We start from the raw sequence: 15,026 nt of genomic DNA, 5'->3' as shown, positions 1-15,026 counted from the left end.
ACTTGCAAACCTGCACGTCTTTGGGAAGTGGGAGAAAACCAGGGCACCTGGAAGAAACCCACGTGGTCACAGGAAGAAGTTGCAAACTCCACACGGACAGTACCTCGTCTTAACCTGTCTTGCTTCCAAGATGGTGCCCAACCCAGGGGGCTATTTGCGTGCTAGCTATTTGAGTCCCTAGTGTGTAGTGTTGATCCTACTGAATTACCGAAGCCAATTAACCTACAAACCTGCACGTCTCCGGAGTGTGGGAGGAAATCAGATTTGACTCCGTTTGCCCGCTTTTAGCCCACATCCCTCCAAACTCAGGACTTTACTTTCGACTTTAGAGATACAGCACGGAAACCGGAGCGCCGGGAGAAAAGCCACGCAGTCACAGGGAGAACGTGCAGACTCCACACGGACAGACAGCACCCGATGTCAGCTTCGAAGCCGGGTCTCTGGCGCTGTAAGTAGGGTTGCCAACTGCCCCCTATTAGTTGGGACATCCCGTGTATTGGGCTAAATTGTACGGGACCGCCCTTGTCCTGTGTTAGGCCCGGGGGGGAGGCTGTAGGCCCGGACACTGTAGGCCCGGACACTGTAGGCCCGGGGGGCACTGTAGGCCCGGACACTGTAGGCCCGGACACTGTAGGCCCGGGGGACACTGTAGGCCCGGGGGACACTGTAGGCCCGGGGGACACTGTAGGCCCGGGGGGCACTGTAGGCCCGGGCACTGTAGGCCCGGACACTGTAGGCCTGGACACTGTAGGCCCGGACACTGTAGGCCCGGACACTGTAGGCCCGGACACTGTAGGCCCGGACACTGTAGGCCTGGACACTGTAGGCCCGGGGGGGCGCTGTAGGCCCGGAAGCCCAGGAGCCTCCTAACGGAGGTTGCCTGGCAACCCGCCTCCCGGCCCGGGCGGCCACCATTGGTGGAGCGGGAGCACGTGGCCGCTGGCTGGGTGAGGTCACGCGGGGCAGTGACGTCACTTTTTGCTCCTTATTTGGGAGTGAGGTAGTTGGCAACCCCCAGCTGTAAGGCAATGGCTCTATCAGCTGCGTTAGTGTGCCTTCCTGGTTTTTGTTGCCGTGGGACTCAGGGGGTCTGAGGGCGGTGGGGTCTGGAGCATCTTACCACAGTCGTCCTCATCAGAACCATCTCCACAGTCACACAGACCATCACAGAGCTTGGTCTTGGGGACACATTGACCATCCCCACACTGGTATTCAGCAGACACACAGGGAGCTGCGGAGACAAAGAGCAGAGACAGCAGATGAGGGAACCTCAGGAGGACGAAGGGTGGACCAGATCGTGTGGGGAATTTGACAGGGTAAATGCAGGGCAGAGTCATTTATCCAGGAGATAGACAGAAAACTCGGAGGGTCAGGCAGCATCTCTGGAAAACTGCAGATGCAAAGAACTGCAGATGCTGCTGGTTTACACCAAAGATAGACACAAAGTGCTGGAGTAACTCAGCGGGCCAGGCAGCATCTGTGGAGGAAAAAGGATGGTTGATGTTTGGCGGTCAAGACCCTTCTTCAGACTGAGAGTCAGGGAAGAGGGAAACGAAACATCACCTATTCCATTTATCCAGAGATGCCTCCTGACCCACTCCGCCATTTTGTGTCTCTCTTCATCGTAAACCAGCATCTGCAGTTCACTCCCACACGCCTTTGACCCAGAGTAGGTGATTCAAGAACCAGGTGTACATAGGTTTAAGGTGAGAGGGGAAGGGGGAGGGGAGGGGGGGATTTCATAGGAACCTGAGGGGTAACTGTTTTACACAAAGGGTTGTGGGTGTATGGAACGAGCTGCCAGAGGAGGTAGTTGAGGCTGGGACTACCATAATGTTTAAGAAACGTTTGGACTAGTACATGGATACGATAGGTTTAGGGGATAGAAAATACACCGATGAACCAAAACATTGTGACCACTGACAGGCGAAGTGAATAACATTGATTATCTTGTTACAATGGCACCTGTCAAGGGGTGGGATATATTAGGCAGCAAGTGAACAGTCAGTTCTTGAAGTTGACATGTTGGATGCAGGAGAAATGGGCAGGAGTAAAGACCTGAGCGACTTTGACAAGGGCCAAATTGTTCTGGCCAGACGACTGGGTCAGAGCATCTCTGAAATGGCAAGGCTTGTGGGGTGCTCCCGGTCAGCAGTGGTGAGTACCGACCGATAGTGGTCCGAGGAGGGACAAACCACAAACCGGCGACAGGCAGGGTGTTGGGCGCCCAAGGCTCATCGATTCGCAAGGGGCAACGAAGGCTGTCCCCTCTGGTCCGAACCGACAGAAGGTCGACTGTGGCACAAGTCACAGAAAATGTTAATGGTGGTCACGGGAGGAATGTGTCACGATACACAGTGCATCGCACCCTGCTGTGTATGGGGCTGCACACGGAGGACCAATAGCATATCAGGCAGGTGGTCATAATGTTTTGGCTCATCAGGCCATAATGTTTTGGCTGATCGGTGTAGGTGGAGGAGCAGGGACTCTGCAGAAGGACTTGGACAGGTTGGGAGAGTTGGCTGATAAGTGGCAGATGGAATACAGTGTCGCAAAGTGTGGAGTCGTGCATTGTGGTAGTAGGAATAAAGGCGTAGACTATTTTCTAAATAGGGAGTGAATCCAGAAATCGGAGGTGCTGCAAAGGGATTTGGGAGCGCTGGTGCAGGATTCCCAAAAGGTTCATCTGCAAGTCGAATCGGTAGTAAAGAAAGCAAATGCAATGCTAGCATTTATTTCGAGAGGGCTTGTGTACAAAAGCAGGGATGTAATGCTGAGGCTCTATAAGGCGCTGGTCAGGCCACATTTGGAGTATTGTGAGCAATTCTGGGCCCTGTATCTGAGGAAGGATGTGCTGGCTCTGGAGAGGGTCCAGAGGAGGTTTACAAGAACGATCCCAGGAATGAGTAGGTTAACATACGATGAGCGTTTGTCGGCACTGGGCCTGTACTCGCTGGAGTTGAGAAGAATGAGGGGGGGGCCTCATTGAAACGTACAGAATAGTGAAAGGCCTGGATAGAGTGGATGTGGAGAGGATGTTTCCACTAGTGGGAGAGTCTAGGACCAGAGGTCACAGCCTCAGGATTAAATAAAAACGTTCCTTTAGGAAGGAGCTGAGGAGGAATTTCTTTTGTCAGAGGGTGGTGAATCTGTGGAAATCGTTGCCACATAAGGCTGTGGAGGACTTCAATGGATATTTGTAAGGCAGAGATAGATAGATTCTTGATTACTACGGGTGTCAGGGGTTATGGGGAGAAGGCAGGAGAATGTGGTTAGGAGGGAGAGGGAGATCAGCCACGATTGAATGGCAGAGGAGACTTGATGGGCCGAATTGACTAATTTTACCAAAGCCAATTAACCTGCAAACCTGTACGTCTTTGGAGTGTGGGGGAAACCGGAGCGCCCGGAGAAAACCCACGCAGGTCATGGGTGGGAGAACGTGCAATCTCCGTACAGCCAGCTCCCGTGGTCGGGATGGAACCCGGGTCTCCGACGCTGTGACGCAGCAACTCTACCAGTTGTTCCTGGTGAGGCGGGCGTAGGGGGCAGGAAGTGTTTACCCGGTTGTCCCAAGTGATGTCCTGTGGTGAAATTCGCCTGGAATCCTCTCCTGGTCCCCGTCTTGTCCGAGGTGAACAGGACGGTCATCCCATCCTTGGTGGAGAAGAAGTCCTCAAATGGCCCCCTGCCTGTCAACACACCTGCCATCCAGTGGACGAGAAAAGAAGACCAACGTTAGCTTTGACCAACAGTGCCCTCCCCCATCGGATCAAGATCACTGCCTCAGACCTCTTTCGAGACCCCTTTCTTCAGACTGAGAGTCGGGGGAGAGGCGAAACGAGAGATACGGAGAGATATAAAATGAATATAAAATGAGTCTGAAGAAGGGTCTCGCCCCGAAACGTCACCCGTTCCCTCTCCCCGGAGATGCTGCCTGTCCCGCTGAGTTACTCCAGCGTTTTGATTTTTTTAGATTAAGATTTGGAGATACAGCGCGGAAACAGGCCCTTCGGCCCATCGAGTCCGTGCCGCTCAGCGATCCCCGCACGTTAACACTATCCAAAAAAACACTAGGGACAATTTTTACATTTACCCAGTCAATTAACCTACACACCTGTACGTCTTTCAGAGAATTAGTCTCCACTGCCTTCTGAGGCAGAGAATTCCACAGATTCACAACTCTCTGACTGAAAAAGTTTTTCCTCATCTCAGTTCTAAATGGCCGACCCCTTATTCTTAAACTGTGGCCCCTGGTTCTGGACTCCCCCAACATTGGGAACATGTTTCCTGCCTCTAATGTGTCCGACCCCTTAATAATCTTATACGTTTCGATAAGATCTCCTCTCATCCTTCTAAATTCCAGTGAATATTCCAAGATTCCTGTCCCACTCGGGCGATGTTTTAGGCAACTACAGGGGACTAGGCCATCGCCACACGGTCGCCGGGGTGTCGCCCGTGCGGTCGTGAGTCGTCTCCAAAGAGTCGTGGTGTTTTTCTGGTCCCCGCTGGATTTTGAGACGTATAAAATTTTCTGGCGTCTGTTGGTTTGACGCCAACGATCGTAGCTTGATGTCTCCTGACGTGGGTGCTGTCGTAGGCTGTCGCCAGGTTGCCTCCAGGTGACGTAGGTTGTTGCCGGTGCTGACTTCGGTGAATTCCATTGGCGACTACCCACGTCAACCGGCGACAGGTACCGGCGTCAAATCCGGAGGCCAAAATGACGTGAATTGTCTTCAGTTGTCGCCGACAGGGTCGTAGCTTGGCGTAGATGGTCGCGGGTAGACGTAGGTTGACGTCGGTTGTCGTAGGTTGCTGCCTGCCTGGTCGTAGGTTGCCGTAGGTGCAGTCGTAGGTTGCCGTAGGTGCGGTCGTAGGTGGACGTCCTAAGTCGCGACGATTGGGTCGCCGGTTTTCGGTAGCTTGCCGTAGCTTGGCGCCGACTAGGTGGGAGGTTGCCGTAGCTTGTCGTAGACATTGTCGTAGGGGGGTCCAGTCGCCGGTCTTTACGCCGACCTGCTACGACTATGACAGTCGCCGGCAGTCGCCTAAACAATTGCCTAAGTGGGGCAGGCCCTAAAAATTTACTCCAGCATTTAGTGTCGGTCTTCTGAATCTTATGTTCAAGAGCCATCTGCTGGCCAAAAAGTTTAATCTGCAAGTCGAATTGGCAGTAAAGAAGGCAAACGCAACGCTAGCATTTATTTCAAGAGGGCTGGAATACAAAAACAGGGATGCAATGCTGAGGCTCTATGAGCCGATGGTCAGACCACATTTGGAATATCATGAGCAATTCTGAGGATGGATGTGCTGGCTCTGGAGAGGTTCCAGAGGAGGTTTTAGATTTTTAGATTTAGAGATACAGCGTGGAAACAGGTCCTTCGGCCCACCGGGTCCGCGCCGCCCAGCGATCCCCGCACACTAACACTATCCTACACACATTAGGGACAATTTTACATTTGCCCAGCCAATTAACCTACATACCTGCACGTCTTTGGAGTGTGGGAGGAAACCGAAGATCTCGGAGAAAACCCACGCAGGTCACGGGGAGAACGTACAAACTCCGTACAGACGGCCCCCGTAGTCAGGATCGAACCTGAGTCTCCGGCACTGCATTCGCTGTAAGGCAGCAACTCTACCGCTGCGCCACCGTGCCGCACAAGAATGATCCCAGGAATGAGTAGGGCGGCATGGTCTAATATGTAAACCATGGTTGGAAACATAGCATCGGAAAATAGGTGCAGGAGTAGGCCATTCGGCCCTTCGAGCCAGCACCGCCATTCAATATGATCACAGCTGATCATCCAAAATCAGTACCCCGTTCCTGCTTTTTCCCCCATATCCCTATATTCCGTTCGCCTTAAGAGCTAAATCTAACTCTCTCTTGAAAACATCCTGTGAATTGGCCTCCACTGCCTTCTGCTGTGGCAGCGAATTCCACAGATTCACAACTCTCTGGGTGAAAAAGATTCTCCTCATCTCAGTCCTAAATGGCCGACCCCTTTATTCTTAGACTGTGTGACCCCCTGGTTCTGGACTCCCCCAACATGGGGAACATTTTTCCTGCATCCAGCCTGTCCAATTCCTTAAGAAGTTTATGTTTCTATAAGGGTATAAAAAGGGGTTGGAATCCTCTTACCCATCAAGAGAGAGTCGTTCCCACTTCCATCACGAACTTCCAGCACGTCGTAGATATCTTCCAAGTTGAAGTCCTCGAAGTGCAGCTGGATATTTTCCCCCTTCTCCGCGATGAGATACCAGGTACCTGAAATGATCGCGGAACATAGAACAGTACAGCACAGGAACAGGCCCTTCGGCCCACAATGTCTATGCAGAACACGATGTTGTAAGACAACTGTGATCAGGCATGGTGTTCAGCTCTGGGCACCATGTTGTAGATAAGATATTGTCAAGCTTGAAAGGGTTCAGAAAAGATTTAGAAACATAGAAATTGGGTGCAGGAGGAGGCCATTCGGCCCTTCGAGCCAGCACCACCATTCATTATGATCGTGGCTGATCATCCACAATCAGTAACCCGTGCCTGCCTTCTCCCCATATCCCTTGATACCACTAGACCCCAGAGCTCTATCTAACTCTCTCTTAAGTTCATCCAGTAACTTGGCCTCCACTGCCCTCTGTGGCAGAGAATTCCACAAATTCACAACTTTCTGGGTGAAAACGTTCCTTCTCACCTCAGTTTTAAATGGCCTCCCCTTTATTCTACGACTGTGGCCCCTGGTTCTGGACTTCCCCAACATCGGGAACATTTTTCCTGCATCTAGCTTGTCCAGTCCTTTTATAATTTTATACGTCTCTATAAGATCCCCTCTCAATCTTCTAAACTCCAGTGAATACAAGCCCAGTCTTTCCAATCTTTCCTCATATGACAGTCCCGCCATCCCGGGGATCAATCTCGTGCACCTACACTGCACTGCCTCAATTTACGAGGATGTTGCCAGGACCAGAGGGTTTGAGCTAAAGGGAGAGGTTGAGTAGGTTGAATTTGTATTCCATGGAGAGTAGGAGGATGAGGGGAGATCTTATAGAGGTGTACAAAATCACGAGAGGAATAGATCAGGTAGACGTAGTAGGGGCATCCGCTGTTCCTCCTGACACAAGTAAACCATGGTTAGAAACATAGAAACAGAAAATAGGTGCAGGAGGAGGCCATTCAGCCCTTCGAGCCAGCACCGCCATTCAATATGATCATGGCTGATCATCCAAAAAGATTTATAGACAATAATAGACATAATAGACAATAGGTGCAGGAGGAGGCCATTTGGCCCTTCGAGCCAGCACCATCATTCAATGTGATCATGGCTGATCATTCTCAATCAGTAACCCGTTCCTGCCTTCTCCCCATAGAGCTATCAATCCTTAAGAGCTCTATCTAGCTCTCTCTTGAAAGCATTCAGAGAATTGGCCTCCACTGCCTTCTGAGGCAGAGAATTCCACAGATTCACAACTCTCTGACTGAAAAGGTTTTCCCTCATCTCCGTTCTAAATGGCCTACCCCTTATTCTTAAACTGTGGCCCCTGGTTCTGGACTCCCCCAACATTGGGAACATGTTTCCTGCCTCTAATGTTCCCCATATCCCTTGATTCCATTAGCCCAAAGTCCGTTAGTCCAACTCTCTGGTGAATACACCCGGTAGCTTGTGACTTGTGAACAATGTCCTCCTACCCCTGTTACGCTGAACAAACACCACAACTGGCGGATCGGGGAGTAAAGGCTGACTTACAGAATGCGTTGTCCACGTAGTTCCTGGGATAATTGACGGAGCTGAAGGTGGTGTTTGGTTCTCTCAGCTCCAGTGGGCCGCCGCAGTCAGCTGTAGGGCAAGGGAGTTGTTTATTGAAGGCAGCGCGCACAATGACACACGGAGATGTAAACAACAGTGACCGCCTCCCGGTCCCAAATCGGGGCGGCGCGGTGGCGCGGCGGTGGAGTCGCTGCCTCGCAGCGCCGGAGACCCGGGTTCCGTCCCGACTACGGGCGCCGCCTGCACGGAGTCTGTACGTTCTCCCCGCGACCCGCGTGGGTTTTTCCCCCGGGCGCTCCGGCTTCCTCCCAAAGACGTGCGGGTTTGTGTCCTGGTTGGGTCGGGTTTGCTCCTGGGCCCGGCCAAGCTGGCCGTCCGGGAGTCACGGCGCCAGGAGGAAGAGGGCTCTGCCCGAGCCGGCTGCCATGCCCCTTCTCCGGGGTCACGCCCGCGCCCGGGTGGGGTTGGAGAGGGTCCACGGACTCCCTGGGGGGTTTCCGGGACCGCTGGGCACCGCGGGCGGGTGGAATGCATCCTTGACAAGGAGTGTAAGATAGTTGTACAATGGTTTATTGTTTGATGTGTATGCTGCTGGTGGGTTCTGGTTTGGTTTTTATTGTATCGTATTTATTATTTTAATATTTGAATAAATATTTTTATAGACAATAGGTGCAGGAGGAGACCATTCGGCCATTTCTGCAGAGATGCTACCTGACCTGCTAAGTTACTCCAGCACTTTGTGTCTATCTTTGGTGTAAACCAGCATCTGCTGTTCCTTCTTTCTACATGAGATCCTAACAAGGTTGGATGAAGGTCTGCTGCCTCATTTCTTCACATACGATGGGCCGAATGGCTTCTTACGAGCATTAAATTTCATTAACTTTCTATCAGACTGAGATGTTTTATCTGGTCTCTGTAGTTCAGTTTAGTTCAGTTTAGTTCAGCTCAGCTCAGCCCAGCTCAGCTCAGCTCAGCTCAGCTCAGCTCAGCTCAGCTCAGCTCAGCTCAGCTCAGCTCAGCCCAGTTCAGTCCAGTCCAGTCCAATCCAGTCCAGTTTAGTTTAGATTAGATTAGTTTAGTTTAGTTTAGTTTAGAGATACAGCGCAGAAACAGGCCCTTCGGCCCACCGAGTCCGCGCCGACCAGCGATCCCCGCACACTAACACAATCCCACACACAAAAGGGACAATTTACAATTACACCAAGCCAATTAACCTACAAACCTGCACGTCCTTGGAGTGTGGGAGGAACCCGGAGCACCCGGCGAAAACCCACGCGGGTTACGGGGAGAACGTACAAACTCCGTGCAGACAGCGCCCGTGGTCGGGATGGAACCCGGGTGTCTGGTGCTGTGGAGGCAGCAGCTCTACCCGCTGCGCCACCGTGCCGCCCCGTCTGCTAGATACAATGTTGGTACTCACTGGGACCGGTGAGCTCCGGACTGGCCGTTGGCTCCACGTATCCGCTGTCGTTACAGGCGCCGTTTGTCAGAGAAACGTCGTCCAGCGCAATCTCATTCAGTGTCCCGTAACCCCGCTTAGCTTCAAAGACAACCTGGGAGATGAACAGGCAGAAAGAAAGACTCATTACAAACCCACGACGTGAGAGGAATAAATCGGGCAGATGCACAGAGTCTCTTGCCCAGAGTGGGGGAATCGAGGACCAGAGGACATAGGTTCAAGGCGAAGGGGCAAAGATTTAACAGGAATCCGAGGGGTATCTTTTGCACACAGAGGGTGGTGGGTGTATGGAACAAGCTGCCAGAGGAGGTAGTTGAGGCTGGGACTATCCCGTCGTTTAAGAAACAGTTGGACAGGTACATGGACAGGACGGGTTTGGAGGGTTATGGACCAAGCGCGGGCAAGTGGGACTAGGGTAGCTGGGACACTGTTGGCCGGTGTGGGCGAGTTGGGCCGAAGGGCCTGTTTCCGCGTTGTATCACTCTGTGACTCTATGACATATCTGGCTCACTTCCCTCTTGAAACTGGCAGTGCAGAATATTAATCCTGGGGTCAACAGGAGGAAACCAAAGATCTCGGAGAAAACCCACGCAGGTCACGGGGAGAGCGTGCAAACTCCGTACAGGCAGCACCCGTAGTCGGGATCGAACCCGGGTCTCCGGCGCTGCATTCGCTGTAAGGCAGCAACTCTACAAGAGAGAGCTAGATAGAGCTCTTAAGGTTAGCGGAGTCAGAGGGTGTGGGGAGAAGGCAGGAACGGGGTACTGATTGAGAATGATCAGCCATGATCACATTGAATGGCGGTGCTGGCTCGAAGGGACGAATGGCCTCCTCCTGCACCTATTGTCTATTGTCTATTGTCTATTGTCTATTGTCTATTGTCTACCGCTGCGCCACCGTGCTGCCCCGTACATATATTGTACATATATTTGTTGTGTTGTTGCATTTATGTGTCCACAAAGATGCAGGAGGCGGCACGGTGGCGCAGCGGTAGAGTCGCTGCCTCACAGCGCTGGAGACCCGGGTTCCATCCCGACGCCGGGTGCTGTCTGTGCGGAGTTTGCACGTTCTCCCCGTTTTTCCCGGCGACTCCACTTTCCTCCCACACTCCAAAGACGTACAGGTTTGTAGGGTCATCGGCTTCCGTAAATTGCTCCCAGTGTGCGTGGGATAGTGCTGGCGCTCGGGGGCGATCGCTGGTCGGCAGGGAAGTGGTGGGCCGAAGGGCCTGCTTCCCACTGCATCTCTAAACTAACCGAAGCACAGGGACAGGTGAGTGAAAAAGGGGAAAGGATTACTTCAGATGGACACCAAATGCCGGAGTAACCCAGCGGGACGGGCAGCATCTCTGGACTGAAGGAATGGGTGACGTTTCGGGTCGAGACCCTTCTTCAGACTGGATTACTTGACTTAAATAGAATCAAGTGGGACCGCTGTTCATTGATGGGAGATGATTGAGAGAGAAACTCAGGTGAAGGGAACTAGGGCAGAGAACCTCACGTTACAAGCCTGGCAGAGACTGACCCTGACTCCTGATGTGACGTTCATTGTAAACTGTCCATAGTTCCACTGACTGCCGTAATCGCCTTCCTTCTCGAACATTACCTCCCACGTTTGGTCGCTGACGATGAAAACATTTAAGTGGGAAAAGCTGGTTCCATACATGTGGTACCTGGAGGCAAATGAGAAGGCGTCAGGAAATGTGTGCTGAGCAAAAAGACAATAGACAATAGACAATAGGTGCGGGAGGAGGCCATTCGGCCCTTCGAGCCAGCACCGCCATTCGATGTGATCATGGCTGATCATTCTCAATCAGTACCCCGTTCCTGCCCTCTCCCCATACCCCAGACTCCACTATCCTTAAGAGCTCTATCTAGCTCTCTCTTGGAAGCATCCAGAGAATTGGCCTCCGCTGCCTTCTGAGGCAGAGAATTCCACAGATTCACAACTCTCTGATTGAAAAAGGTTTTCCTCGTCTCCGTTCTAAATGGCCTACCCCTTATTCTTAAACTGTGTGGCCCCTGGTTCTGGACTCCCCCAACATTGGAAACATGTTTCCTGCCTCTAACGTGTCCAACCCCTTAATAATCTTATAGGTTTCGATAAGATTCCTATCTAGATATCCCATCTGCACGGGTTCAAGGAAATATCATTGACTCAGTCAACTCCGGGCTGGAGTTGTTTCGACCTAGACACATAATGCCGGAGTAACTCAACGGGACAGGCAGCATCTCTGGAGAGAAGGAATGGGTGACGTTTCGGGTCACCCATTCCTTCCTCAGTCTGAAGAAGGGTCTTGACCCGAAAAAGTTCACCCATTCCTTCTCTCCAGAGATGCTGCCTGTCCCGCTGAGTTACTCCACCATTTTGTGTCCACCATCGAATTGATTTAGAGATACAGCGCGGAAACAGGCCCTTCGGCCCGCCGAGTCCGCGCCGCCCAGCGATCCCCGCACACTAACACTATCCTACACACCCACTAGGGACAATTTTTACATTTGCCCAAGCCAATTAACCTACATACATGTACGTCTTTGGAGTGTGGGAGGAAACCGAAGTTCTCGGAGAAAACCCACGCAGGTCACGGGGAGAACGTACAAACTCCGTACAGACGGCGCCCGTAGTCGGGATCGAACCTGAGTCTCCGGCGCTGCATTCGCTGTAAGGCAGCAACTCTACCGCTGCGCCACCGTGCTGCACTGCAGTTTAAACCAGCGTCTGCAGTTCTTTCCTACACAGTTGGTTCGACCTGTTAGGCTCGAGCAAACTCTTCACAATCCAATTGATCCCACATCTGCTATAAGGAAGTGCCAGGCACCCAGCTTTCGCATAGATATTGTCATGAGGTCATAGCAGTAGAATTAGGCCATTCGGCCCATCACGTCTGCTGCGCCATTCAATCGTGGCCGATCTATCTCTGGAGAGAATGTAGAGTCTTACCACTGACTGGATAGTACACTCAATAGACAATAGGTGCAGGAGGAGGCCATTCGGCCCTTTGAGCCAGAACCACCATTCAATGTGATCATGGCTGATCATTCTCAATCAGTACCCCGTTCCTGCCTTCTCCCCATACCCCCTGACTCCGCTATCCTTAAGAGCTCTATCTAGCTCTCTCTTGAATGCATTCAGAGAATTGGCCTCCACTGCCTTCTGAGGCAGAGAATTCCACAGATTCACAACTCTCTGACTGAAAAAGTTTTTCCTCATCTTAGTTCTAAATGGCCTACCCCTTATTCTTAAACTGTGTGGCCCCTTGTTCTGGACTCCCCCAACATTGGGAACATGTTTCCTGCCTCTAACGTGTCCAACCCCTTAATAATCTTATATGTTTAGATAAGATCCCCTCTCATCCTTCTAAATTCCAGTGTATACAAGCCCAGTTGATCCCACATCTGCTATAAGGAAGTGCCAGGCACCCAGGTTTCGCACAGATATTGTCATGAGGTCATAGCAGTAGAATTAGGCCATTCGGCCCATCACGTCTGCTGCGCCATTCAATCGTGTCCGATCTATCTCTGGGGAGAATGTAGAGTCTTACCGCTGATTGGATAGCACACACAAAAAAACTTTACACTGTACCTCGGTACACGTGACAATAAGCTGACAGCAAACACACATAGGCACACACGCACACATTCCTCAGCAGTCTAATCTTCTTCCAACCTCTCGACAATCCACATTGGTCTTCAGTTCCCCATTGCTTTCTCAAGATCTCCGCTCTTCCAGCACCTGAAGATAAAAGGGTTCGGACCTTCTCACCATCTCTCAATAGACTGTGCAGTGCATGGAAGGGCATTTCACTCACCAGAAGCTGATGCAGGAAGGCTTGGATGCAGCAACCAATTCCGGGCTGACGAGGCGGACATTCATGATCATGCCGGACGGTTTGAGAGGTGTCGCGATGTAATACCCTGGAACCCAAGGAGCAGTCGTCAAGGATAGACACGAAAAGTTGGAGGAGCTCAGCGGGTCAGACAGAAAATGGAAGAGGCGACCTATTGGGTCGAGACCCTTCTTCAGGCTGAGAGTCATGGGGAGAGGGAAACTAGAGGTACAGAATAAGTCAGAGCCGGCACCGGTGACCATGGTAAGGGGGAGCCCACAATGGTCCATTGTTGGCTGTGGAGAAGAATCAGGGGTCTTACCTTATGCAACCTCTTCTTGCAACGGAGGGCTGTGGAGGCCAAGTCGGTGGACATTTTTAAGGCAGAGATAGATAGATTATTGATTAGTGCGGATTTCAGGGGTCACGGGGGGGGAAGGCAGGAGAATGGGGTAGGGAGGGAGAGATTGATCAGCCACGATCGAATGGCGGAGAAGACTTTTTGGGCCGAATGGCCTAATTCTATTCCTATTCCACATGGCCTTATGAGCCTCAAGGTCAGCTATGGGAGGCTCTCCTGGCACACGAAGGTTAAAGGTGGTCGGGAGGGTGAGGAGAGGGAGGACAGCTCCAAAGACGTGCAGGTTTGCAGGTTAATTGGCTGGGTAAATGTAAAGATTGTCCCTAGTGGGTGTAGGATAGGGGCGGCACGGTGGCGCAGCGGTAGAGTTGCCGCCTTACAGCGAATGCAGCGCCGGAGACTCAGGTTCGATCCTGACTACGGGCGCCGTCTGTACGGAGTTTGTACGTTCTCCCCGTGACCTGCGTGGGTTTTCTCCGAGATCTTCGGTTTCCTCCCACACTCCAAAGACGTGCAGGTATGTAGGTTAATTGACTGGGTAAATGTAAAAATTGTCCCTAGTGGGTGTAGGACAGTTTTAATGTGCAGGGATCGCTGGTCGGCACGGACCCGGTGGGCCGAAGGGCCTGTTTCCACGCTGTATCTCTAAATCTATAAATCTAAAATCTAATGCGCGGGGATCGCTGGTCGGCGCAGACCCGATGGGCCGAAGGGCCTGTTTCCGCGCTGTGTCTCTAAACTAAACTAAACTAAAACCTTGCATATGGATTCAGACTTCGGACTTTAGCTTTTAGAGATAAGGCGCAGAAACAGGCCCCTCGGCCCACCGAGACCGCTGCGACCGGCCATCACCCCTAGTGTACCCCTAAACAAACTAGGGGCAACTTTTCAATTTTTTACTGAAGCCAATTAACCTACAAACCTGCGCGTCTTTGGAGTGTGGGCGGAAACCGGAGCGCCCGGGGAAAACCCACGCAGGTCACGGGGAGAACGTACAAACTCCGTACAGACAGCGCCCCTAGTCGGGATCGAACCCGGGACTCTGGCGCTGTGAGGCGGCAACTCTACCCGCTGCGCCACCGTGCCGTTACACCAGCGCTTTGTCTGTTTTTTCCTCTAGCGGTTTGCTGCTCCCACAAGGAAAAATTGAGGGGCGTTGCAAAGGGGAGATGGGTAGACCCGTGAAGGAGAAAGGATTAGAGAGATATAGAAATGCTGGCGTAACTCAGCGGGTCAGGCCACATCTCTGGAGAAACGGAATAGGGTGAAGTTTCGGGTCGAGGCCCTTCTTCAGACTGCAGTTTAGTTTGGAGGGACAGCGGGGAAACAGGCCCTTCGGCCCCACCAAGTCCGCGCCGATCTGCGTTCCCTGAACATTAATACAAGCGGTCACGGAGGCGCAGCGGAAGAGTTGCCGCCTTACAGCGAATGCAGCGCCGGAGACCCGGGTTCCATCCCGACTACGGGCGCCGTCTGTACGGAGTTTGTACGTTCTCCCCGTGACCTGGGTGGGTTTTCTCCGAGATCTTCGGTTTCCTCCCACACTCCAAAGACGTGCAGGTTTGTAGGTTAATTTGCTTGGCAAATGTAAAAAAAATCGTCCCAGGCGGAAAATAAAAT

The 15,026-nt window shown here is 52.2% G+C and overlaps 1 protein-coding gene across 1 annotated transcript in view; it reads right to left on the bottom strand.

Annotated features, from left to right (window-relative positions):
* Nucleotides 1–15,026, bottom strand: part of tmprss15 (transmembrane serine protease 15) — a 56,667-nt gene that overhangs the window by 21,435 nt on the left and 20,206 nt on the right. Inside the window, exons 10-16 of the mRNA XM_078408606.1 lie at nucleotides 13,028–13,133; nucleotides 10,744–10,891; nucleotides 9,181–9,313; nucleotides 7,740–7,829; nucleotides 6,137–6,262; nucleotides 3,561–3,701; nucleotides 1,121–1,231 (exon numbers count right to left, since the gene is read on the bottom strand). Coding sequence (XP_078264732.1) covers nucleotides 1,121–1,231; nucleotides 3,561–3,701; nucleotides 6,137–6,262; nucleotides 7,740–7,829; nucleotides 9,181–9,313; nucleotides 10,744–10,891; nucleotides 13,028–13,133 — 855 coding nt within the window. The remainder of the gene's footprint in view (nucleotides 1–1,120; nucleotides 1,232–3,560; nucleotides 3,702–6,136; nucleotides 6,263–7,739; nucleotides 7,830–9,180; nucleotides 9,314–10,743; nucleotides 10,892–13,027; nucleotides 13,134–15,026) is intronic.

This window comes from Rhinoraja longicauda, chromosome 12 (genome assembly GCF_053455715.1).
Source record: "Rhinoraja longicauda isolate Sanriku21f chromosome 12, sRhiLon1.1, whole genome shotgun sequence".
NCBI classification, from domain to species: Eukaryota; Metazoa; Chordata; class Chondrichthyes; order Rajiformes; family Arhynchobatidae; genus Rhinoraja; species Rhinoraja longicauda.
This window is presented reverse-complemented; position numbering and strand designations above follow the sequence as displayed.